Raw genomic sequence first — 19,629 nt, 5'->3', positions numbered from 1 at the left:
ACATGGGCAAGTCCCTGGGACTTGCTGGGATGCACCCAGGAGCACTGAGGCAGCTGGGAGGATCATGGCAACCGGGGGAGGTTCTGGGCAGAGAAGCTGGCAAACCAGAGGATCTTGTGCCATCCAGCGGGACAGGCTGGAGAAAGGGACCAACAGGAACCAACATGAAGCATGGCAAAGGGAAACACAGGGTCCTGCCCCGCAGGAGGAACAACCCCAAGCACCAGAACAAGCTGGGGGCCACCCAGCTGGAAAGCAGCTTTCCAGGGAAGGACCTGGGGGATAACAGGGTGACCATGAGCCAGTCATTATAGCAAAGCAGGCCAGCAACAGCTTGTCTTGCATTAGGCAGAAGGTGACAGCATTGGAACAGGTTACCCAGAGAGGTTGTGGTCTCGCCCTTGGAGGTATTCACAAATCCATGTGGACCTGGTTCTGAGCCCCTGCTCTTCACAGCGGTGAGCATCACTGGACCCGTGACTGTGAAACCTAGAGAAAGGAGCTGGGCTCCCGCACCCGCCTCAGCCTCCACCATCCCCTTCATTTTACTAAGGGCCCTCTGCTGCGTCAGGTGTGGGAGCTCTCCTCCCAAGGGCTTTGTCATGGCCTTTTGATGGCTTCCTCCCTCCCCTTCTGGGCAGAGACCAGGCATTAAGGTGTGTATTCAGAAGTGTCACTGCAGTGCACAGAGGCAAACATGAATCTGGTTTGTAGCTCTAGGAGGAACCTTTGACAGATGAAAAACTCTGGTTTATCAGGAACCATAGGATCCCAGACTGGTTTGGGCTGGAAAGGACCTTAATATCATCCATTTCCAACCCCCTGCCATGGGCAGGGACACCTCACATCAGACCGTGTCGCTCAAGGCTTTGTCCAGCCTGGCCTTGGACACTGCCAGGGAGAAGAGCCTATTGAGTCCCTGACTATTGCTGATCACTGGCAATGGATTACTCATTTATAGCACTGAGTAGTGTTTCGGATGTTTTACTCTCATCTGCATGATGGCTTCATTCATGAAGTCTGGGGGGGAGAGGTATCTGAAACAGGCACAGGCGTGGGCTTTAGCAGCACAGGCAGCTGCTAAAGCAGAGCCAACACAATCCTGCTGGCAGATTTGCCTTTTATATGCAAGCACAAAATCAGACTCAAGCTGCCAGGAGCTGTTATCTACAGATGTAAAACTTCTGTAAATATCATTTCTCTGGTAGCAGTGCTGCTGAGGTGCTGTAACGCAGCACGGACAGCGTTACAGCATACTGCCTGCCACCCTCTGCACTCATGATGGCTTAACTGCCACTTCCATTGTAAATCCTGTTTGTTAAGGATTTATAAATTGGCTGCATTCACTCACTCCTCTCTGGAAGCTGGCACATGGCTCTCTCCCATGGTGCTTTTACCACATTTTACTTTACTACTTGGCTTTTTTTTTAACTCCTTGGCTCAGAATCATCACAGAAGGAGCCTGACTCTAATCCCAGAACCCTAAAATCCTCGATGGAGGCTAAGGTGTTACAGAAATATTGTAATGAATAAGGAAATAAGGGGAAGCCTGACCTGTTACATTAGATGTGTATCCCAAAGAGCTCCTGCAGGACTTCTGAAAGAGGAACACCCATCTCCTGATGCAGAAGGACTGGGAAGCCTGGGCCCTGCTGGTGGCATCTGCTGAGCTGCACACGGGTGGGTGCAAGGCACCTGCTGGGCACTGACTCTTGCCTTGGTGCAAACCCCACATTCCCAGTTCCACAGTGACCCTGGGGCTGTGGCTGCAGGGGTTGCCTGACCTGCAGCGTGCAGGGTGCTTGCAGCCACTCAAACAAAGCATGGGAGAGGTGGCAGGGTCGAGGCCCTGCCTTCCTGCCAGGCTGCTCTCTAGGCTGCTCACCTGGCTGGGTGCCTGATGTGGTACCTGAGCACACCCCACCGGTGCTCCCGCCTCGGGTTTCACTTGGTTTTGGTGGTGTCTGTGCCACATAGAGAGTTCTTGGTCAGCTGAGATTGAAATGACCAACTCAGCCCTCCAGTGTGATGGGTCCAGCTGTGAGGGTGCTGCAGCATGCAGAGATGACTGCTGTGTGACCCAGGACCGGCTGCCGGTCAAATACCACTTGCTCTTCCCAGTCACTCATGCTACTACATCACCTGTCAGATGTAGCTGTAGACACACAGCTCATGATTGTGATTCTAGATCTGCCCAGCACTGCTGCCTTGGGTTGGACAGAAGCAGAAAAGGCTTTACCAGCACAGGGCAGTTTGTGCTTCAACACTGGCAATAGTATTTGTCTTTCTAGAGCTCTTGGTCATGTTTAAGCATTGCATAAAACTGTGTTTGTTAGGGAGATGACAGACATACATGGCAAAGGGGGAGAATTTTTGGCCATGATGGACCTAAACAAGCATTTACAGTGTACAGTATATGAATAATGGTACCTACCAGCACCATCAGCCTCCTGTGACAGCTTCTGCCCAATGGAGCCATCTGCTACAGCCAGCAATCCTTCACTATTTTCCATGGTGTCCTGGTTTCAGCTGGAATAGAATTAACTTCCTTCCTAGTAGCTGGTGCAGTGCTGCACTTTTTGGATTTAGCCTGGGAACAGCGCTGATAACACCGATGTTTCAGTTGTTGCTCAGCAATGCTTACTCTAATCAAGGACTTTCCAGCCTCATGCTCTGCCAGGGAGGAGGGGCACGGGAAGCCGGGAGGAAGCAGAAACAGAACACCTGACCCAAACCAGCCAAACGGATATTCCATACCGCAGCATGTCATGCCCACTATATAAACTGGGGGAAGCCACCCTGAAGGGCAGATTGCTGCTCAGGTCGGGCTGGGTATCGGTCAGTGGGTGGTGAGCAATTGGCATCACTTGTGTTTATTGGGTTTTATTCCTCTCTCTCTTTTAGTTACCTCCCTTTTAATAACAGTCCTTATTATATTTTATTTCATTTACTAAGCCGTTCTCAACCCAAACCTGTGGGTTCAGAACAGCTTTTCTTTGGTTCTTCTCCCCATCCCACTGGGGCAAGGGGAGGGGTAAGCAAGTGGCTGTGTGGTGCTGTTGCTGGCTGGGGTTAGACAATGACACATGGGCTGACAGACTGTGAGGCTGTAGGTCTTCTTTGCTGAATAAGAGATCTGGCAAGTAAAATGTCTTTTGCAGCTGCCTCAGCCACTGCACTGTGGCAAGTGATGCCCTGTCTTAAACTCACATGAGCAGTTGGTGCCACTGAGGTGGAGAAGTGAGTTTGACTCCAGAGTGGCAGATTTTTGCAATGAGTATGATTGAAACTAAGTAATCCTTGTAAACCTTTTTGCTGCAGAATGCACCTGAAGAGGTTGGGGAGGAACTTTCCTTGTTGGCAGAAAAGCTCAAAGGCAGAGATACCCTGGTACCTCTTTATTACCCCACTTAGCTAGAGCCAGTGAGCCTGTTACACTACATCTGAGTAGTGGAGCCCCATTCCCACATTCAGAATTGCCCAGGGACATCTACTTTTAGCTCCTCTTTGGAGAAAATACTGCTGTAGAAAGTCTTGCCTTCTAGATAGAATCTGCATTTCCTGAGGTTAAGAGCCTTGTGCTTAATATTTGGCTGGTGTAGGACTTGTGAGGCCATCCCATCTTAGTTGTAAGGTAAGATCTCACCTTTGAACACATGCACAGTTAAAATAAAGGCCTCCTGAGTATAAGTCAGATCTCATCAAGTGGCTCTCATGCAAGACGAACAGAGGACAGTATCACAGGGTGACAAAAACTTCACCTTTTGGGTTTCCTAGGGCTGTAGCCTCAGAGCTGAATGTCGAACATGTTCCCATGTTTGATCATCGCCAAGTGCTTTCGAAGAGCTTGCAAGACTTGTCAGCAAAAGCTTCAACCTGACAGAAAAGTCAGCATGAAGCAGTTAATACAAGTTACTCAACAGCACTCAGTTCTGATGCAGTTTTCTTGAATTCCTGGGGAAGGCTGATACTTGTTTGCACAGGAAATTATTGACCAACAACCATGGGAGAGCTTAGGAGGAGGTGCTACGGTCATGTCCAGGACAGAGGAGGGATATCTAGCTTTTTCCTCTTACAGCAATGATGAGCCTGGGCTACATGAAGATCAGGGGCTTACAGGGTGATGTTACAGAGGCAGGATGCTGTTGGCACAGTCATTTCTGTCAGGAAACCTCTTAGGGGCTACATTACCCCAGGGGTGGGAGGTGAAAGCTAACAATGCCAAAGCCAGTGCCTGTGCACGTTTCAGACTGCGCATTCCCAGAGCCCAGTGTGTGTGTGTGTGTGTGTGAGTCTTTGCACTCCAGGTAGCAAAGGAAAGACAAATAAGGTCTAAATGCTTCCTTCCCCATGCGTGTTCCCATGAGAGTATTGTGGATCCATTGGTCTGGCCCAGCTTTAAGGGGAGCTTCTGTTGGTGCCTTTATCTGGGACACCCCAAGGCCACTCAGGAAGGCTGACAAGGCACTGCTGGGGACTGGTGTGGGCAAGGCAGTGCAAGGAGGCAAAGGCTGGTACCCCCGAGTGTCTCCTGGGCAGAACTGCCATCATGCGGCCAAAGTGCTGTGGAGTGCAGCCTTGAGAGGGAACACCAGTGGTGGCGAGGAGCAGGATGTGCAGTCACAGCCTACACTGACAAGCACGTCCCAGGCTTTGGGCTAAGTCAGGAAATGCAAGGTTCTAAATACCAAATCCCTTCAGTTACAGCAATCTAATAGGAAAAAAGGAAACACGCTCTAATGCTGATCCTGCATCTGGTTTTAGCTTCAAACAGGAGCCTGTTCCCAGGTTTGCGTCACTCTGCAGACACCTCAGCTGATGCTCAAGGGAGTTAGAAGGACAAACCCACACCTGTGGCTCAGGCACCATGCCTTCCCACAGCAAGGACAGCTTCTCAGGCCAGGTCCTTGCATGGCTGCTCTTGGCCTGTCCTGGTCACAGCACTGGTGGGGACACAGCCACAGCATCACTGTTAAAGGCACCTCTCTCCCATAAGCAGGATCCCAGTTCATGCCTCCTTTGTGTTGCTTTAGGTTAATCGCCTATTCCACATGGAAAAGTGTAGCAAGGAGGAGAGAGGAAGAGCTTTGAGAGGAGCAGGAGATACCGATTTGAGGGGAATTAGGAAAGGGAGGGTTGTAGAAAGGAAAAAGGAGAAAAGGATACTTCAAGAAAGAGAGGAAACTCGGATGGGCCCACAGGAGAGGAGGTAGGAAGAGGCTGACCATGGCCACATCAATACAGCTATCTCCCCCATTCATTAAGTGAAAAGCTCTTTAGTAAGGCCTCTAACGGTCAGCTGTTTTTTACAGACATGAGAGCATCTAGCTCTTTGTCATACTGACAAAGCACAGTAACTCTTCCAATCTCTTTGATGCACCACACAAGGCTTTCTACATCACTGGACATACTACAGTTACTTGCCCAAAGGACAGGCAGGGAGCTTTGCCCATGCAGATATACTGCTCATGCAAACATGACTGAACCACCCCCAAATGTGCTTAAGAACATCCCGATGATGCAAAGGAGCCACGCAGGGAGTGCCTCTCCTGCAAACCTGTTACATCTCCTCCCACAGTAATTCATATTAAAAAGGTACTTCTTTTAGTTTCACTGCATTTCCCTTTGAAGTTGCAGAATCTCTAATTCTGAAGAGTTTCAGTTTTAGGAGAATGGTAACAGAATAAAGGACACCAGGGACTGTGCAACAGGTTCTGGTTTCAACCCTCTCAACAGCGAGAAACACTTCATTCCAAAAAATGACCCAAGAAGCTTACCAGTACAGGCCAAGGGTAACCCAGAAAAGCTGTGGCAATGAAGTGTCTGCACCTCGGTATGTCGTGGTTTATGCCTCCATTAAAAAAAATCACAATACATCATTAAGAGTTTTCACTGGTAAAGAACAGCGTGATAGCATAATGGCACTTCAAGTCCATCAGCACAGAAAAACATCTGCAGTGATGGGCACAAAGGGCTTCATCTGAAAGTGTACCCGGAATCAGCCTTCAGAGGGTAAGTAAGTGAGCTCAGGGTTCCCCTGCCCTGCACATGGGTGCAAGGGTTCATCACAATGGAGATTAGATGCACTTTGTGAGTGCTGTAGGTGTTCCAGAACACAGCCACTGAACTGCTCTGCTTTAAAAGTGACCTGGAGTGAATTAATACCCACAATCAACTCGAGCATCTCTGTCTATACCATGAATAATTAAAAAACTCATTTGCAACCCCAAAAGCAAAATTGTTCTCAAAATTAAGTAGAGCTCCCTAGCTACATACTGAAATGAGATAAAAGCAGCAGGGCTCTAGTTGATGGATGGTTCCCTTTCAACATCACCAGGAGTGACTGTTTGCTTAGGAGAGGGTCTTTGAGCTTACCTCCAGTTTTTAATGAATGGCAGAAATAAGCAATCTCCCAAAGAAGACAGATTTCATGGAGACTTCCTGGCTCACAGCACTGCCTTCCACATTCCATTTAGTAGCATGTTGCTGCAGTTTCAGACTGTTTGGAGGACACTTTAGTGCAATTAAACTGATTCCAGGATTGAAACATGGCAGTTTGAGGGTTTCTGGTTGGGAGGTGCACGGGGGAACTTCAACAACAGGTACCAGTTTTCTGCTGTGTCCTAAGTGGAGGTTTGGGTGAGGTGTTGCTTACCCGGAGGTCAAAGGACCAGCCCTCTGCAGAATCCATGGTCCAACAGCACGTCATTGTGCCCCATGAGATGCTGTGTGCATTAGGTGGCAGCAAGACACTGACTTTTTCATTTTGAAAAGATTTCACAATGGAAGACAAGTAATTCACAGGAGTTTTAGAGACTTTATTTATGTATAAACAATTTAAACACTTTGCCATAAATTATCTTTGCCTGTCTCTAGTCTTTGCTTAGCAGCAAATTAAAATTAATATAAAAACTCAATGAACAATTCATACATGTATATTACAAAAAAGTTCTTGTACCAAAGTTCTTATTAGACTTTTTTTTTTCTCTTTTTTTTTTTTTTCTTTTCTGTGGTGACTGTAATGTGATTGTCTCAGTTTCTCGACCAAACAAACACACTAATAATTTTTAAATCTGAAACAGTGATTGTGCCTTCTGGCTGATGTATGTACAGGGTGATCTGACGTGGTGCCCATTTGCAATAGTGTTAACACAATGCCCACAGCTCTACTGGAACTGATACCAACAAACTACTGAATCTAAACAGACTACACCCTGTAACTGTGTTATACTGTCCACAATGGAAATCTTCAAAGACAAACAGAGTATGAAATTTATTTGTAGTGATTTATAGCCACCATTTTGAATGTAACTTTACACTCTGCCCTCTTTGAGTAAGTTAAGCTTCAGGCCAGACCAGGGGAGGGTCAGAGTGCAAGTGTGGTTTTGTTACTTTTAAATATATTTTGCTTTCCTATTTCCAGTGTGCTCTCACTTGCATTCTCATTGTCCTCCAGTTGCTACACACAAATCACCCCAAAGTCATGTTTTAAATGCACCTGTATTTTGCTTTAAATGAAAACCTCTTGGATATTTATCAAACAAGCAGTCTGAATCATCTGTGTTTCATCAGCTGGTTAGTGAAAGTGGCCCACTTGGATTTCTTAGTTTGCTCACATGTGAATGGAGTGAGGTAATACAATACGAGGCCTTCTTTTTGTTTTCCTTTAGACCCAGAACAAGTGGGTAATATTTCAGGGGTACTTTTTAATTTGTATGGTTAGAGTTTTCAGTCTGGCTTTAGTCCACTTCAGGATGTGGGTTTTAATCACTTGAACAGTGGCATTTAACTCAAAAAATATGAGCTTTTTGCCACTTACTATCCCAGAGTAGCTCAGCCTAGTGCCCCCATTTAGGTCTTCATCTCCTTAGGAGAGGAGATAACAGTTATGACTACTGATTCATCCAGCAAAGGATGACAGCAGATTAATTTGTTACCTCTTTCCCATTTCATTCTGTCTTAAAAACTGGATGTTGCTGCTACTGTCTGCTAGCTCTGGGTACTGCTCCACGGGCAGGACATAATATCCCTCGTAACCTTGCACCCTTCCCGTGTTCAGAAGCTGCTGCTTCTCTCCATCTGTCCATACGCGGCTGCCCTCGCGGCCGTCCCGTGCCTTCTGCTGCTCCTTGGCCCAGGCTGCTCCCAGCGCTCGCTGCCGAGCCTGGTCGAGCACTCGGGCCTTCTCGTCGTCCAGCGTGTCGGGGGTCAGTCCGTAGCGGATGTTGATGAGCAGGGTGCAGTACTGGAACTCGATGTTGGTAAACCTTCGAGTCCTCCCGCTGACGAGCAGGCTGGGCTGGGACACCGTGACGTTGACTCCGCTGTCCAGCACCTTCCTCCCGCTGGTCATGGCGAGGGTGACGAGGTCGCTGTCAGCCGAGCCGATCTTCACGAAGTAATGGGTGTCCTTCCCCTCGATGCTGTAGTGCATTTTCTCCAGGTAGTGAGCACTGTTCAGGACAGAGGCAATCTTCCTGCTGTCATCTGTGGCTATGCTGGAAACGCCAGTGGTTACACGGCCTTCCTTCACAGCAAACATGATTCCTTTCCCAATGATAGGCGTGGTTGTGGCAAACCAGCGACCTGCTTTTTCTCTAATATTGGCATGTAATCTCTTAGATATGACCTGGCCCTCAAGAGCCATGAAAGCCTGGTTGTGTCTTTCTGTCGTCTGCTGAACTCCTGTAATTAGCTGGGGAAAGCAAAAGAAGGCACAAAACCACCAAAGAAGATATAGATCTCAAAATACTCATTTCAGAGACCAACACTAACCTTTGCTTTGGCTTTTTAAAGGAGATCTATGCAGTGAGAAATTCTGTGCTATGGGAAGACCACCCTCCACTACCCGTATATCCTTCAGAATCAGAGAAGTACTCATTTGGCAAATTATTTTGCTATTAGCAATACCAGATTCAATATTTCTCATTAATCACTCTCTGCAGCACACATGTACCACAGATCTCAATTTTGGCAAATTACAGAATGTCCATTACAAGAAATAGTAAAATCCAAGACTAGAACAATTTTAATCTGAGCTGAAACCAAACAGACTCAATCTAGTAAAAGACAGCACAGCACTTCTGGGATTTCAACCAGCATAGATGACTAAAAGACTTTGGAATGCAAGCCTCTGAAACTAGGTAAAAGTTGGGCTCCAAAATAACAAAGCAGTTCCCAAAGAAGGGATTTAAACTCTCAAATGACTTAGAAGTCTGTAAAGTGGTATGCTTAGGTTTATACAATCCTTTCTGTTGTATTACCACAGATGTGAAGTAAAAACAAAGATTAAGTTCGGAGTTGGCCTAGTACTCTAAGTTTATTAACGGGTTGGGATTTATTATAAAGCTATACTTATTTATTATATACCATTTTCCATCCTTAACCTGACAAGTGTGAATGCTGTAACTGAATTTAACTGTAGTAATTAGAGTAGCAAACCAAAGCCTCTAACTAGGAAAAACATAGACAAAAAATGGTGAGAAATCCTGTTCCGGGGGAGAAGAAGAATCTTTCCTTAGCAAATACCAACCTAAGTTTATTGCAACACATGTTATTAGGATGGTTTTTCCAAAGGTACAACAGATGATGAATTGCCCTGACAAAGTCTCCCTTTGTCATTGCTAATCAAGTTAATCGAGTTACAACTTGTTAATCAAGGAAGAACTCAATAAAAGACAAACTAATGACACTGCAATTATGATAACAATGAAGGCTGGCAAGAAAGGCATATGTTCATTAGGATAAAATCTAGCTATACTCCCTTAGTTTTACCCAGAAATAAATACTTGGCCTTCTACTGTAACTACACGAGAGCCAGCACTTCTATTCATAGAAATAACTTCATATTTCTGCCTACCTGTCCGTTTTCACATGCTTGACTCTCAGACAACTCGTATGGTGGTGACACAAAGTACATTTTTGCTCTAGGGAAACCAGGAATAATGTTGCTAAGTTGAAATCCGAACATCACCAACCAGCTTTTGACATCTAGAAATCAAAAGGAAGCAGGCAAGTGAGAAATGAATGTGTGTAATAAAGGTAAGAAATCAAAAAATTTAAGAAACCCATCCTTGACCTCCTTGATTTCAAGCAGCTGTGGAACACATCATTTATATTACAGCACGGCACTTGATAGACCTGTAGTAATCCACCATGAGCAGGCACAGGAAATATTGCTTTACATGTTCCCTAAATAGTTCAACAGGGATATAGGACCTTGCTCATCCTTATTCCATTAGAGCACATGGATTATCCAAACATTTCACTGTATGCAATACTTGTTCCATCTCTGACACCTTCTGATGTGGCTCCTGTAACCTACAAACTCTATTGTTAAATGATGTTTTATTAGGTTAGTACTCCTAGAAACATCTGCAAAGTCCTTGGGGAAAATACATGGCTTGCCTTCTGCGTCCTACTTCTATTAGCTGTCACCGGGTCTCTGGAGGCTCCATTAAATGCAGTGAGGAGCTAGACTTGTAATTCAGAGGGCTAAATTTAGACACCATGAATATCCTCACCTTTCCTTCAGGCCCAGTATGGAAAAGCAGGAGCTGCTTGGGAGGGTCAGAGCTCAGCTCTGCAGTGAGCTTTCGGAATTTCCAGCTCTGGGTTCAATCAGTAAAACTCTGTCCTCATATCTTGTTGAAAAACCCAAGTCACTAAATAACAGTAACTCTCACTCACCACATGTTAAGAACTTATGATGTATTTTAGTCATCAAGGGACATTTTTAACAACAATGGAAAAGCCCATACCCTGGTTTACATTTGTTTCCTGCTTCTCTTTTCTACCAGCCACAGGGATGAGCAGCAAGTGTGGGAGCACAGGCACTTCTCATTTGATTTGGACCTATATTCATGACCATTTCTGTTTAAAAATCCCATCCTTTCCAGTGGCGTTCTCTCCTCACTGGCCTACAACAGCTCCTGATGGTGCTATTGCTGCTTGCGTGTGTGAGCCAAACCCCGTGTCTGAAGAGATGTGACTGTGAAGGGCACTCCTGCTGCAAGGGTCTCTGCATTTTCAGCACCCTAGGCACGGTACACAGCAGCTCCGCTTGCTGCCACAGGCACATGGGGTGCCAGCAGAGCACCCACCCTGCACACAGACCTTGGGGACACTCTCAGACACAGCACGGAGCCTGCTTGCTGTTGCAAAGCCTGTTTTCCCAACATATTACACCATAAAAAGTGCAGTACTCCCTGGCTGGGGACTCTTCCTTTCGTTAGCCATTCTGACACTAAAATTAGTAGTAAGATCCTCTGTTTCTGTAAAGACCTTTGTATATATCTCCCATCACACAGTGACTACCGTATTTTTCCTGTAGCTTTGGACAGCACAGGGTCACTGCTCCTTTTTAAGGCTGCAGTTTATTTTATGGTATAATGGTATCTCCTGAACAATTCACTTCAGCTGCCCTATTTCCACAAAAAAAGAGGAAGACCTATATGCAAATTAGTTACCGTTCTGCTTTGCAGCACTGCATTTGGTACAGGAATTCCTTTCCATCAAAACCTATGAATAAAGCAGTGTCAGGGGTTAACAGTAAGAATGGATTGGGGTGGGGAAGTAGCTCTTTTATTTTCTGTTTGGGTTGCTTTTTAAGCTATGACAACCCAGGACCACCATAATCCCTTCTTGTGCAAGAGAATCTCTTTAGTCCATACAGCAACAAATATTTTCATCACCAATGAAGTATTTTTACAGACTGCAAGGTGTGTGTGGACCAAATGCAATAGATCTTCCCAGACTTCATCCAGTGGGTGAATAAATTAAATGAATGAAATTTCAGAACATAGCAAAATATCGTAAGATGACACTGAAAAACTAAACCAGTGATTTAGATCTCATAATTTTCATCCACTGTTGGATGAAAATAGGACTTGAATTTAGGACAACAGAATTTGATCCCAAGGTCATTTTAGTCACTAGTATTTTCACACTATCAGATACAAGTTGCACTATCTCTAAATTGGAAAGTAGCTCCAATAGAACCTCTGGGATGTTACACACATGATTACGCCCCAATGTACCAATGAAACTTGCTGCGATTTTCTCTGAAGGAAATGCACTTTTCTTGAAATTCAAATTACTGCTAAAATTAAGATAGCTCCTTTTTATAAATGATACCACTGCTCTAATTACTGGATACTGCATATTCAGTGCTGAGAAAAGGTTTTCCTGAAGACACACTAATTACCTTTCTTTTTAGAAGTTGCCAGCAGCAGGCTTGAGCACTGTGTGATCTCACTAAGTGAAAAATTACTACTAATTAAGAAGAGGTTACAAGTTTTACCCAGTTCTAACATCTGCAATCAAAACTACTTTATTGTTTCTCTTCCTCAGCTCTACACATTCCATCACATTTCTTACACTTGCAAGGGGTAAGAATATTTCTAAAAATCAATATTTTGGCTTTAAAGATTGAAAACTGCTTGTGTATTAAAAGTTAAACGGGAAAAGAGGTTTAATTAAATCAGTTCTTGGCACTAATTCATAATGCGCCCATGGGCTCAGTCAGCAGTTCATTTTGAGAGTTAATTTATTTTTTTCCCCTCCATAAATTCCCTATGGCTTCTTATTTAGTGCCCTTCATTTGGGCAGGGGCAGCATCAAAGAATCAGGACTAGCCAGCCCTTATCATAGCACAAAAAGGAAAATGGCCCAACCTGGACAGGAAGATTCAGAAAATGGCTAAGAAGCCTGATTTCCTTCCCAGATCAACTTCCAAACCATAGTGTTGTTAATAAGGAATGTAACAAAGTCTCACCTGTTACATAGTTCTTCAGATCCAGTTCATTGCTTAGAGGGTTGTTACTCTTGAACATGTACAGATTGAAAGGAGCAGGTTCTTTACCAATGTTTTTCCACATGGTGTAATCAGGAGATGTCCAGCGTCCAGCCAGGACATCATAGTCCCTCTGGGTAAAATGGACAAGTTTGGTTAAAGGATCATACAGCCCCCCATGGAACCCAATAACCAGCTGGAAATCAGGATTAGAGTCATAGTAAATCTCCCCATATGCTGTGTACTGAAGCTGTTTGATCATGAGGCCATTGATGCTGAACACGGCTAATGGAGTGCCTGTGTTATCAGAGGCGACATAATATTCTTCCCCGCTGCTACTCTCCATTGCAAAGAGGTGGCCTTGCAGATCGTAGTATAAAGAGGTAATTTCTGAATTGGAATGATTGTAGACATGAGTGACCCTTGTTGGATTGTGAAGATCAGCATAAAAGTACTGTAGGTGGTGCCCCAGGTTAGTCTTACAGGAAGCCCTTCGGCCGAGTCCATCATAACGGTACTGAACACTCCACCCATTGGCTTTGTTGTAAGCTCTTGTCAAGAGTCCTTTGGAGTTGTACTCAAATACGTCTGAGCCTCGCTGACACAGGAATCCATCCTCATCAATTTTGTAGGGTATGTCACCTAAGCGTGTAATCCTGTCTCTCAGGTCATAGCGCAGAGGCATCAGTCTGACACTATTTCCAGGATTCAGTAGATGAAGGTTTCCATTCAGATCATAACTGTAACGCCAGGTTGGCCTGTCATTTACTGCTACACTTTGCAGTTGCCCATCTCCATCATAGTCATAGGTATACTTGGTGGTGTTGGCATATGGACCAAGTTTCAGTTCTCTCTTAGTTACCCTTCCCATGCTGTCATATTGGACAGTCATCCAGTACATAAGAGATCGGAACATTTCATACTGAACTTCCTTAATGCGCCCATGGGTATCAAAGTGCTTACTCAGTGTCATAACTGCTGTAGTAATAATTTGATTTATATCATAATAAATAACTCCAAACTTGCCAAAATGCTCTACTTTGCCAGAAATCTCATCGTAACGGTAAAGATCAACTGGAAGAGGCGTCTCGCTTATTATAGGCTTGATGCTTGCGATTCGAAAGCTATTATCGTGATAGGTATAATCAAACCTTGCATTGACCATACCCTCTTCAGAGAACCTGTAGATCTGTTTGTCAACGAGAGGACCAATTTTACGATAACGGATTGTACAAGAAAATCCTCCACTTTGCAGATTCACCATTTTTAGGACACCTGTAGTTTCATCATACCCAAAAGTAACTGCAGTGCTGTCATAAACAATTTCAGATAACTTGGATAGCTTTCCATACTTGTAGAAGACTTGTCGCCCAGTGCCTAAAAATGATGTTTTCAGAATCCTCCCATCATCACTGTAATCAAAAATCACTGATGCATTGCTTTCAGGAGGGTTATAAATGTTTCTAATGTAGCCAATGGAGGTGTGAGTTGACATGCTGTGCCGAGCAACGCTGGGCATGGTGACAGCATGAAGGCGGTCTGAAGAATCATACTCAAAGATGTACTGGCGTTGACTCTGAAGCAGTAGTACCATCGACTGTAGGGAGAAAATTAATACACAGTAACCAGCTTTCAGCATGTGACCTCTCAGGGCAGTAAAGGAAAGTTTACTGAGAAGGCACTAGTGTTAAATCAATCAAAAGAGAATGACATGCATCAGTTAGGGGCATAAAGCTGTGCAAGAATATTGTCAGATTGCTAGATGGCAGGATGTGCTACTTGGAAATCAACATGCTGACACTCCAGGAAAGTGCAGGTTAGAAATCTATTAGCTGCCCTCCCACTAGTAGGACCTTTTTGTTTTCATTTTTTCTGAGGGATGCAGAGGTGTTAGATAAATTACTTGATTTACTTTGCCACTAGCAGTTGTAATTCACAACTATTACTGTGAAATATGTGTGACAAAAAGCAGAGAATATTTGCTCTGGTTTGCTTAAAACAACAGGTTCAAAGAAGGGAATGAATACGCAATTTTGAAGTATTTAAGGCACTTATGATTGAAGTGTCTTAGTTGGGCTAAGTAAAAATGCTTTACCATATTTTCATTTAAAAAATAATTACAGATGAATTACCTGTTTCTACCTGAACCTTTTGTCAGGTTTAGTGATGTGTTTTTGGTCTTCATTAAGGGCAATTCAGTGTGTTCAGTTTATGCTATTATATGGCAGCCAGCTGCTTCCAGGAACATATCAAAAGACACAATCCATGAACAATGTATTTACCATTAAACATTAGTCAAATTAGTTGACTAATTGAAAAATATGGAATTTTGAGACCAGGTATAGAGGGATTCTTTACAGCTAGAACATGTCAAATTGTAGATAATCTGTGTGTGTGTGTGTGTGTGTGTGTGTGTATATTACATACAGGACTTAAAATGAAGCCGAGTAGCACTTTGTCTCTTTGTAGCTGCTGTCAGCAGGTCAAACAACATCACTTACTTTTTCTAGATAGGTGTAGCTCCAAACCTTCCCATCGGCAAACATGCGCGATACGATCCTGCCTTGCTTATCCAGGTCTGTTCTCTCGCTCATGGCTCCACGCTGCAGCCCAGCCAGGCGCCCATTGAAGAAGTAGGAGACATTGACAGCAGCCAGGCCGCTGCTGGGCAGCCAGAGGAACGGGCGCCCGAGCTGGTCATAGATGATCCGCAGGGTGAACTTCCGGTGATCATCATAGATTTTCTCTGTGCGTATGTTTCGGTCGTAGTCAATGGACAGCAAATTCCTTCCGTGCACCTATGGAGGGAACGGAGGCTGCGTTCAGTCAGCAGTGCCACTAGCCCCTATGGATGCAAATGGCATGCACACTAGAGACCTCAGTTTCCCCACAGTTTAGAGAAGTGTAGCATCTCTTCCTATTAACTGGCTTCTGCTTTCAAGTTCTTGGATATTCAAATATATAAGTTCAGGTGTTTCACTGGGATATTCTCCATCTCCCTGCAACATGGGAGCTGTCATCTTACAGCAAGGGGCTTCTCTTGTTGTCAAAACAGAGAGACATACTGCACACCTGGGTCCCAAAGTGCAGTGCTAGCACTCGGCAGAGAAACAACTTCTTTTACATAGAAGCAGCTTTTCTATTTCTGCCATCAGTGGATCTTAACCTCTTTCCCTACTATGACTCCAAGAACAGAAGAAATTATGATTTCATGTCTTCACTGAGGTTTAGCCATGTAGGCTCTGTAGCTGCAACACAGCTGCTTATGAATTCATTCATTTACTGTTTTCTTCATTTGCTTTCCGAATAGTCCATAGACCCCTCATCAATCCAGTCACTTGGGATGGGTTTCATTTCTTCTGATTAAAGATTCTGCTCATACAGGCTGGGAAAGATGGACTTAGTTTTGGGAAACAAACTAAATAATTAGGTTAAATGCTTTTTTTTCTTTTTCATTTTTTTTTCAGTTACAATTTTCAAATTGAAGTATAATACGAAGTGTTTTGGGCCCAGATTTTTTTGGGTTTGGTTTTTAATAGAGCAAAACAGAAACAAAGGAGCACAAGAATGCCAAATGGAGAGGCTGCTAGTGAGAGTGCTGTAAGAGGTACATAAATATATTCACTGCAGACTACGCCACAGAATTCAGGCTAATGCTGTAATCTGATAAAGTCTTTTTAAGTAATTTAATTGTAGATGCATCATTAATAAAGTAGAAGTCTTTAAATTAGATATAATTTGAGAGCAACGACTATTTAAAAAGTATTCATCAGTTTGTGGGAATTTGTTCTTTGCAGCAGCTTTGATTAGGCCACGTTTTCTCTTAGCCAGAATTAAACTGCACATCAAACAATATGTAAATTAACCCTGGGCCTTTCTCGAGGACATAAAAGTTATTCTGAGAGATTTTCCCTGCCAGGGGTGAACCCAATTCCCATCTCACCCAACTCTGCAGGAATTCACTTACACAGAAAGCAAATTTAAAAGGAATACAATTTTGTGTTTGTAAAGAAATAATTATTTCAAATTATTACTCATTATCCTAATTTTTCCCATTAATAAGACTTAGCTCTAACAGTTTATGTCTACTCCATGGGCAATTATTAGAAAAAGCTCTTTCCTGTAGGTTTTCCCAAAGGTTATCCCAGCAAAAATTTCTCCTGTAATTCAAAGAAAAGAGAGGGCATTTCTTATAAAACATCTTGGCCAAATAAACCTTATTCTGCTCTCCCACTGTAATGGAAACAAACCCAGGGAAGCCAAACTGAATAGCAGAACTTTCTCAACTGGTTACACTAGTTCTATAAGTGTAGGATTAATCCTGATGACAGAGCCATATGAAAACCCTTTCCTTCACAGAGCTCAAGGCCTTCCAAAAAGATTAGGAACTGAATTTTAGCTTTTATGTTTTTATTTGGTTTTGTTTTGTGATTTCTGGGGTTTCTTCCCTCCATTACAGTAACTGCAACTGTAATCTGTATGGAGGAAAGTCTGACTCCAGGTATCCTCCCTTTTCTCAACAACATTATAAAAGTTATTAATTTTTTTGCCATAGAAAACTGGAGTACTAGGTTTTTTTTTAATGGTTACCCAGACAAGAGCTATACACACAAACATCACTTGGAGAATAAAGCAGCACCTGCTTGAATAATTCAGCAACTTCATTTTAATTTGTTAGAATAGGTAAAACCAGAGAGTGTAATTGTAATGTCATATTAATTATATAGTAACCCAAATTGAATGAATAACTCCCATGACTGAAGATCACCTAACAAGTTCTGTTTCTTTTGTTCCACTACCTACGTGCACATCTGGTTTCTCCCTTGGCTGCTGCTGAACAAGTGGCCATAGGGATGAGCCCTTTGTGCCTTGGGTAAAGGTCTGGCAACAAAAATCACTTATGTGAAGCTGCACTGTAAGAAAAACTCTTCAGAAGGGAATCTTCAATACTTTATCTGAAACTACTGCAACACACTGGACGTGTGGTGCATAGGAGAGTAGTGGACAGTAAGAGAGAGAACTCAGAGGTGAAGGGCAGGTCTTCCTTTCCTGGCTTAATGAAGCCGGCCCAGCGTGTCTCAGAGGCCAACATGTACAGCTGGGATGTGCCTACAGCACGATGAGCACAGCTGGGGGCACAGGAGGCAGCTCTACCTGGAGAATCACAGAATCATTGACTAGTTTGGGTTGGAAGGGACCTTTAAAGGTCATCTAGTCCAACCCATGGCCCTGCAATGAGCAGAGACACCTTCCCCTAGACCAAGTTGCTTCAAGCCCCATCCAACCTGGCCTTGAACACTGCGAGGGATGGGGCAGCCACAGCTTCTCTGGGCACCCTGTGCCAGTGTTTCACCAACCTCATTGTAAAAAAAATTCTTCATTACATCTGGTCTATATCTCTTTTAATTTAAATCTCTTTTAGTTTAAAGCCATTACCCCTTGTCCTACTGCCCTACTAAAAAGTCTGACACCCTCTTACTTATAGATCCCCTTTAAGTATTGAAAGAAAGCGGTATTGGCTCTACCGAGAGGCGACTCCCATGTCAGAAAAATCCCTTTCAGCAATAGCTGATTCTGCACTGGGGATTCAAGATTTGGGTCCACACACTCCCTGCCTGGTCATTCCTGTGTTAGTCCTGCAGTGGCCCATCCTGTACCACTATATGCCACATCTGTCCCAGCTGCCACAGCCAACCCTGCTGCCACCTGCTCCCCCAGTGATCACACACACGTGCTCCATTTCATTCAATAAACAATTTACAAAGATGAATTAGAGTAAATGAGATGCAAATAAATTCTGTGCTTTCCCCCTCATTTTCAAATTTCATTTTCCGTCCACTCAACCTGTTATAATCTCATCGTGATTTTCATTTAAAAGAGCTAAATGGGTATGTGATTATTGTTGCAGGAACTAAACCCAGACAATTAAATGTTGAGGTGTTGCTAGATAAAGCAGTGTTTTGATTTGCATAAACATGATGCAAGAAACCCCATCTCCGGCAAGGTTTCAGCTCTAAGATGTGTTCAACTTCAGCTGATTACCACAGTTATTACATTTCTAGCATTGAGAGTTAGGATTACCACAATTTTGTTTTGAACACCTAGTCAAAATGCAGTGCTCATCTGGTTTCTACTTCTAATCAACTTCTGCAGGTCAACACATCACAATCAATTACATAGCCATGAAATTTAGTCATTAAGGATTAGCTGCTAATCTCATTCCTTTTTTGTCTAACCTTCCCCCCTCTCCCCAGTAGGTGCATTCTGAGCATTTACAAGAAAAGAAAAGTCTTGTTAATTCAACACTGGGAATTAGATGTTAAGCAACAGAAAAATACCAAAATGTAACATCTGATTCATAATAGTTTTTGTGAATTGCTACATAATTGTTTACAGAAATTGCATTTAGTACATCATCTTGAACACACAGAACTGTATCTCTGAAAAGAACCAGGGCTTGATTAGCACTGCACTTGTTCGCTGCCCAAGTATCTCAAAGCCCTACCAAAGCTGTCTATACTGAAGCAGCCAGTGAAAGTTTAGGTACTCAAGGGGTGAAAACCAGGCCAGCTAAGCACAGAATGGGATTAACCCAGCTGCAGCACATTTTTAATTTGGCAGGGGATGGATTACATGACCTGAGTGTCTTTCTCATCCTATGCTTATGACTTCATAATTATGGCAATTATTTTCCAATCATGCCATTTGGGAAGGGGAATAAACACAATATGCCTGTCTCAATGAATCTGCAGGCAGATTCTACACAAGCAGAATGTAACTGCTCATGCTGCAATTGTGCTTCCTGCCCAGGACTAGCTGTGGTGAGTGTGCTGTAG

At 43.7% G+C, this 19,629-nt stretch overlaps 1 protein-coding gene across 6 annotated transcripts in view; it reads right to left on the bottom strand.

Moving 5' to 3' along the window:
• Nucleotides 1–6,797: 6,797 nt before the first annotated feature.
• The window catches only part of TENM2 (teneurin transmembrane protein 2), a 681,089-nt gene continuing 668,257 nt past the window's right edge, over nt 6,798–19,629 (bottom strand). For all 6 annotated transcript variants that reach the window (XM_061456391.1, XM_061456390.1, XM_061456392.1 and 3 more), the window contains 4 exons: nt 15,295–15,591; nt 12,776–14,390; nt 9,860–9,990; nt 6,798–8,695 (listed from right to left, as the gene is read on the bottom strand). In XM_061456391.1, the coding sequence (XP_061312375.1) occupies nt 7,934–8,695; nt 9,860–9,990; nt 12,776–14,390; nt 15,295–15,591 (2,805 nt within the window). In that variant the 3' untranslated portion in view covers nt 6,798–7,933. The remainder of the gene's footprint in view (nt 8,696–9,859; nt 9,991–12,775; nt 14,391–15,294; nt 15,592–19,629) is intronic.

Source organism: Pezoporus flaviventris, unplaced genomic scaffold, assembly GCF_033815535.1.
Source record: "Pezoporus flaviventris isolate CSIRO_AGI_PZ_B2104156 unplaced genomic scaffold, CSIRO_AGI_Pfla_v1 ptg000023l, whole genome shotgun sequence".
Lineage (NCBI taxonomy): Eukaryota > Metazoa > Chordata > Aves > Psittaciformes > Psittacidae > Pezoporus > Pezoporus flaviventris.
The sequence above is the reverse complement of the archived record's forward strand: the minus strand, read 5'-3'. Positions and strand labels throughout refer to the sequence as shown.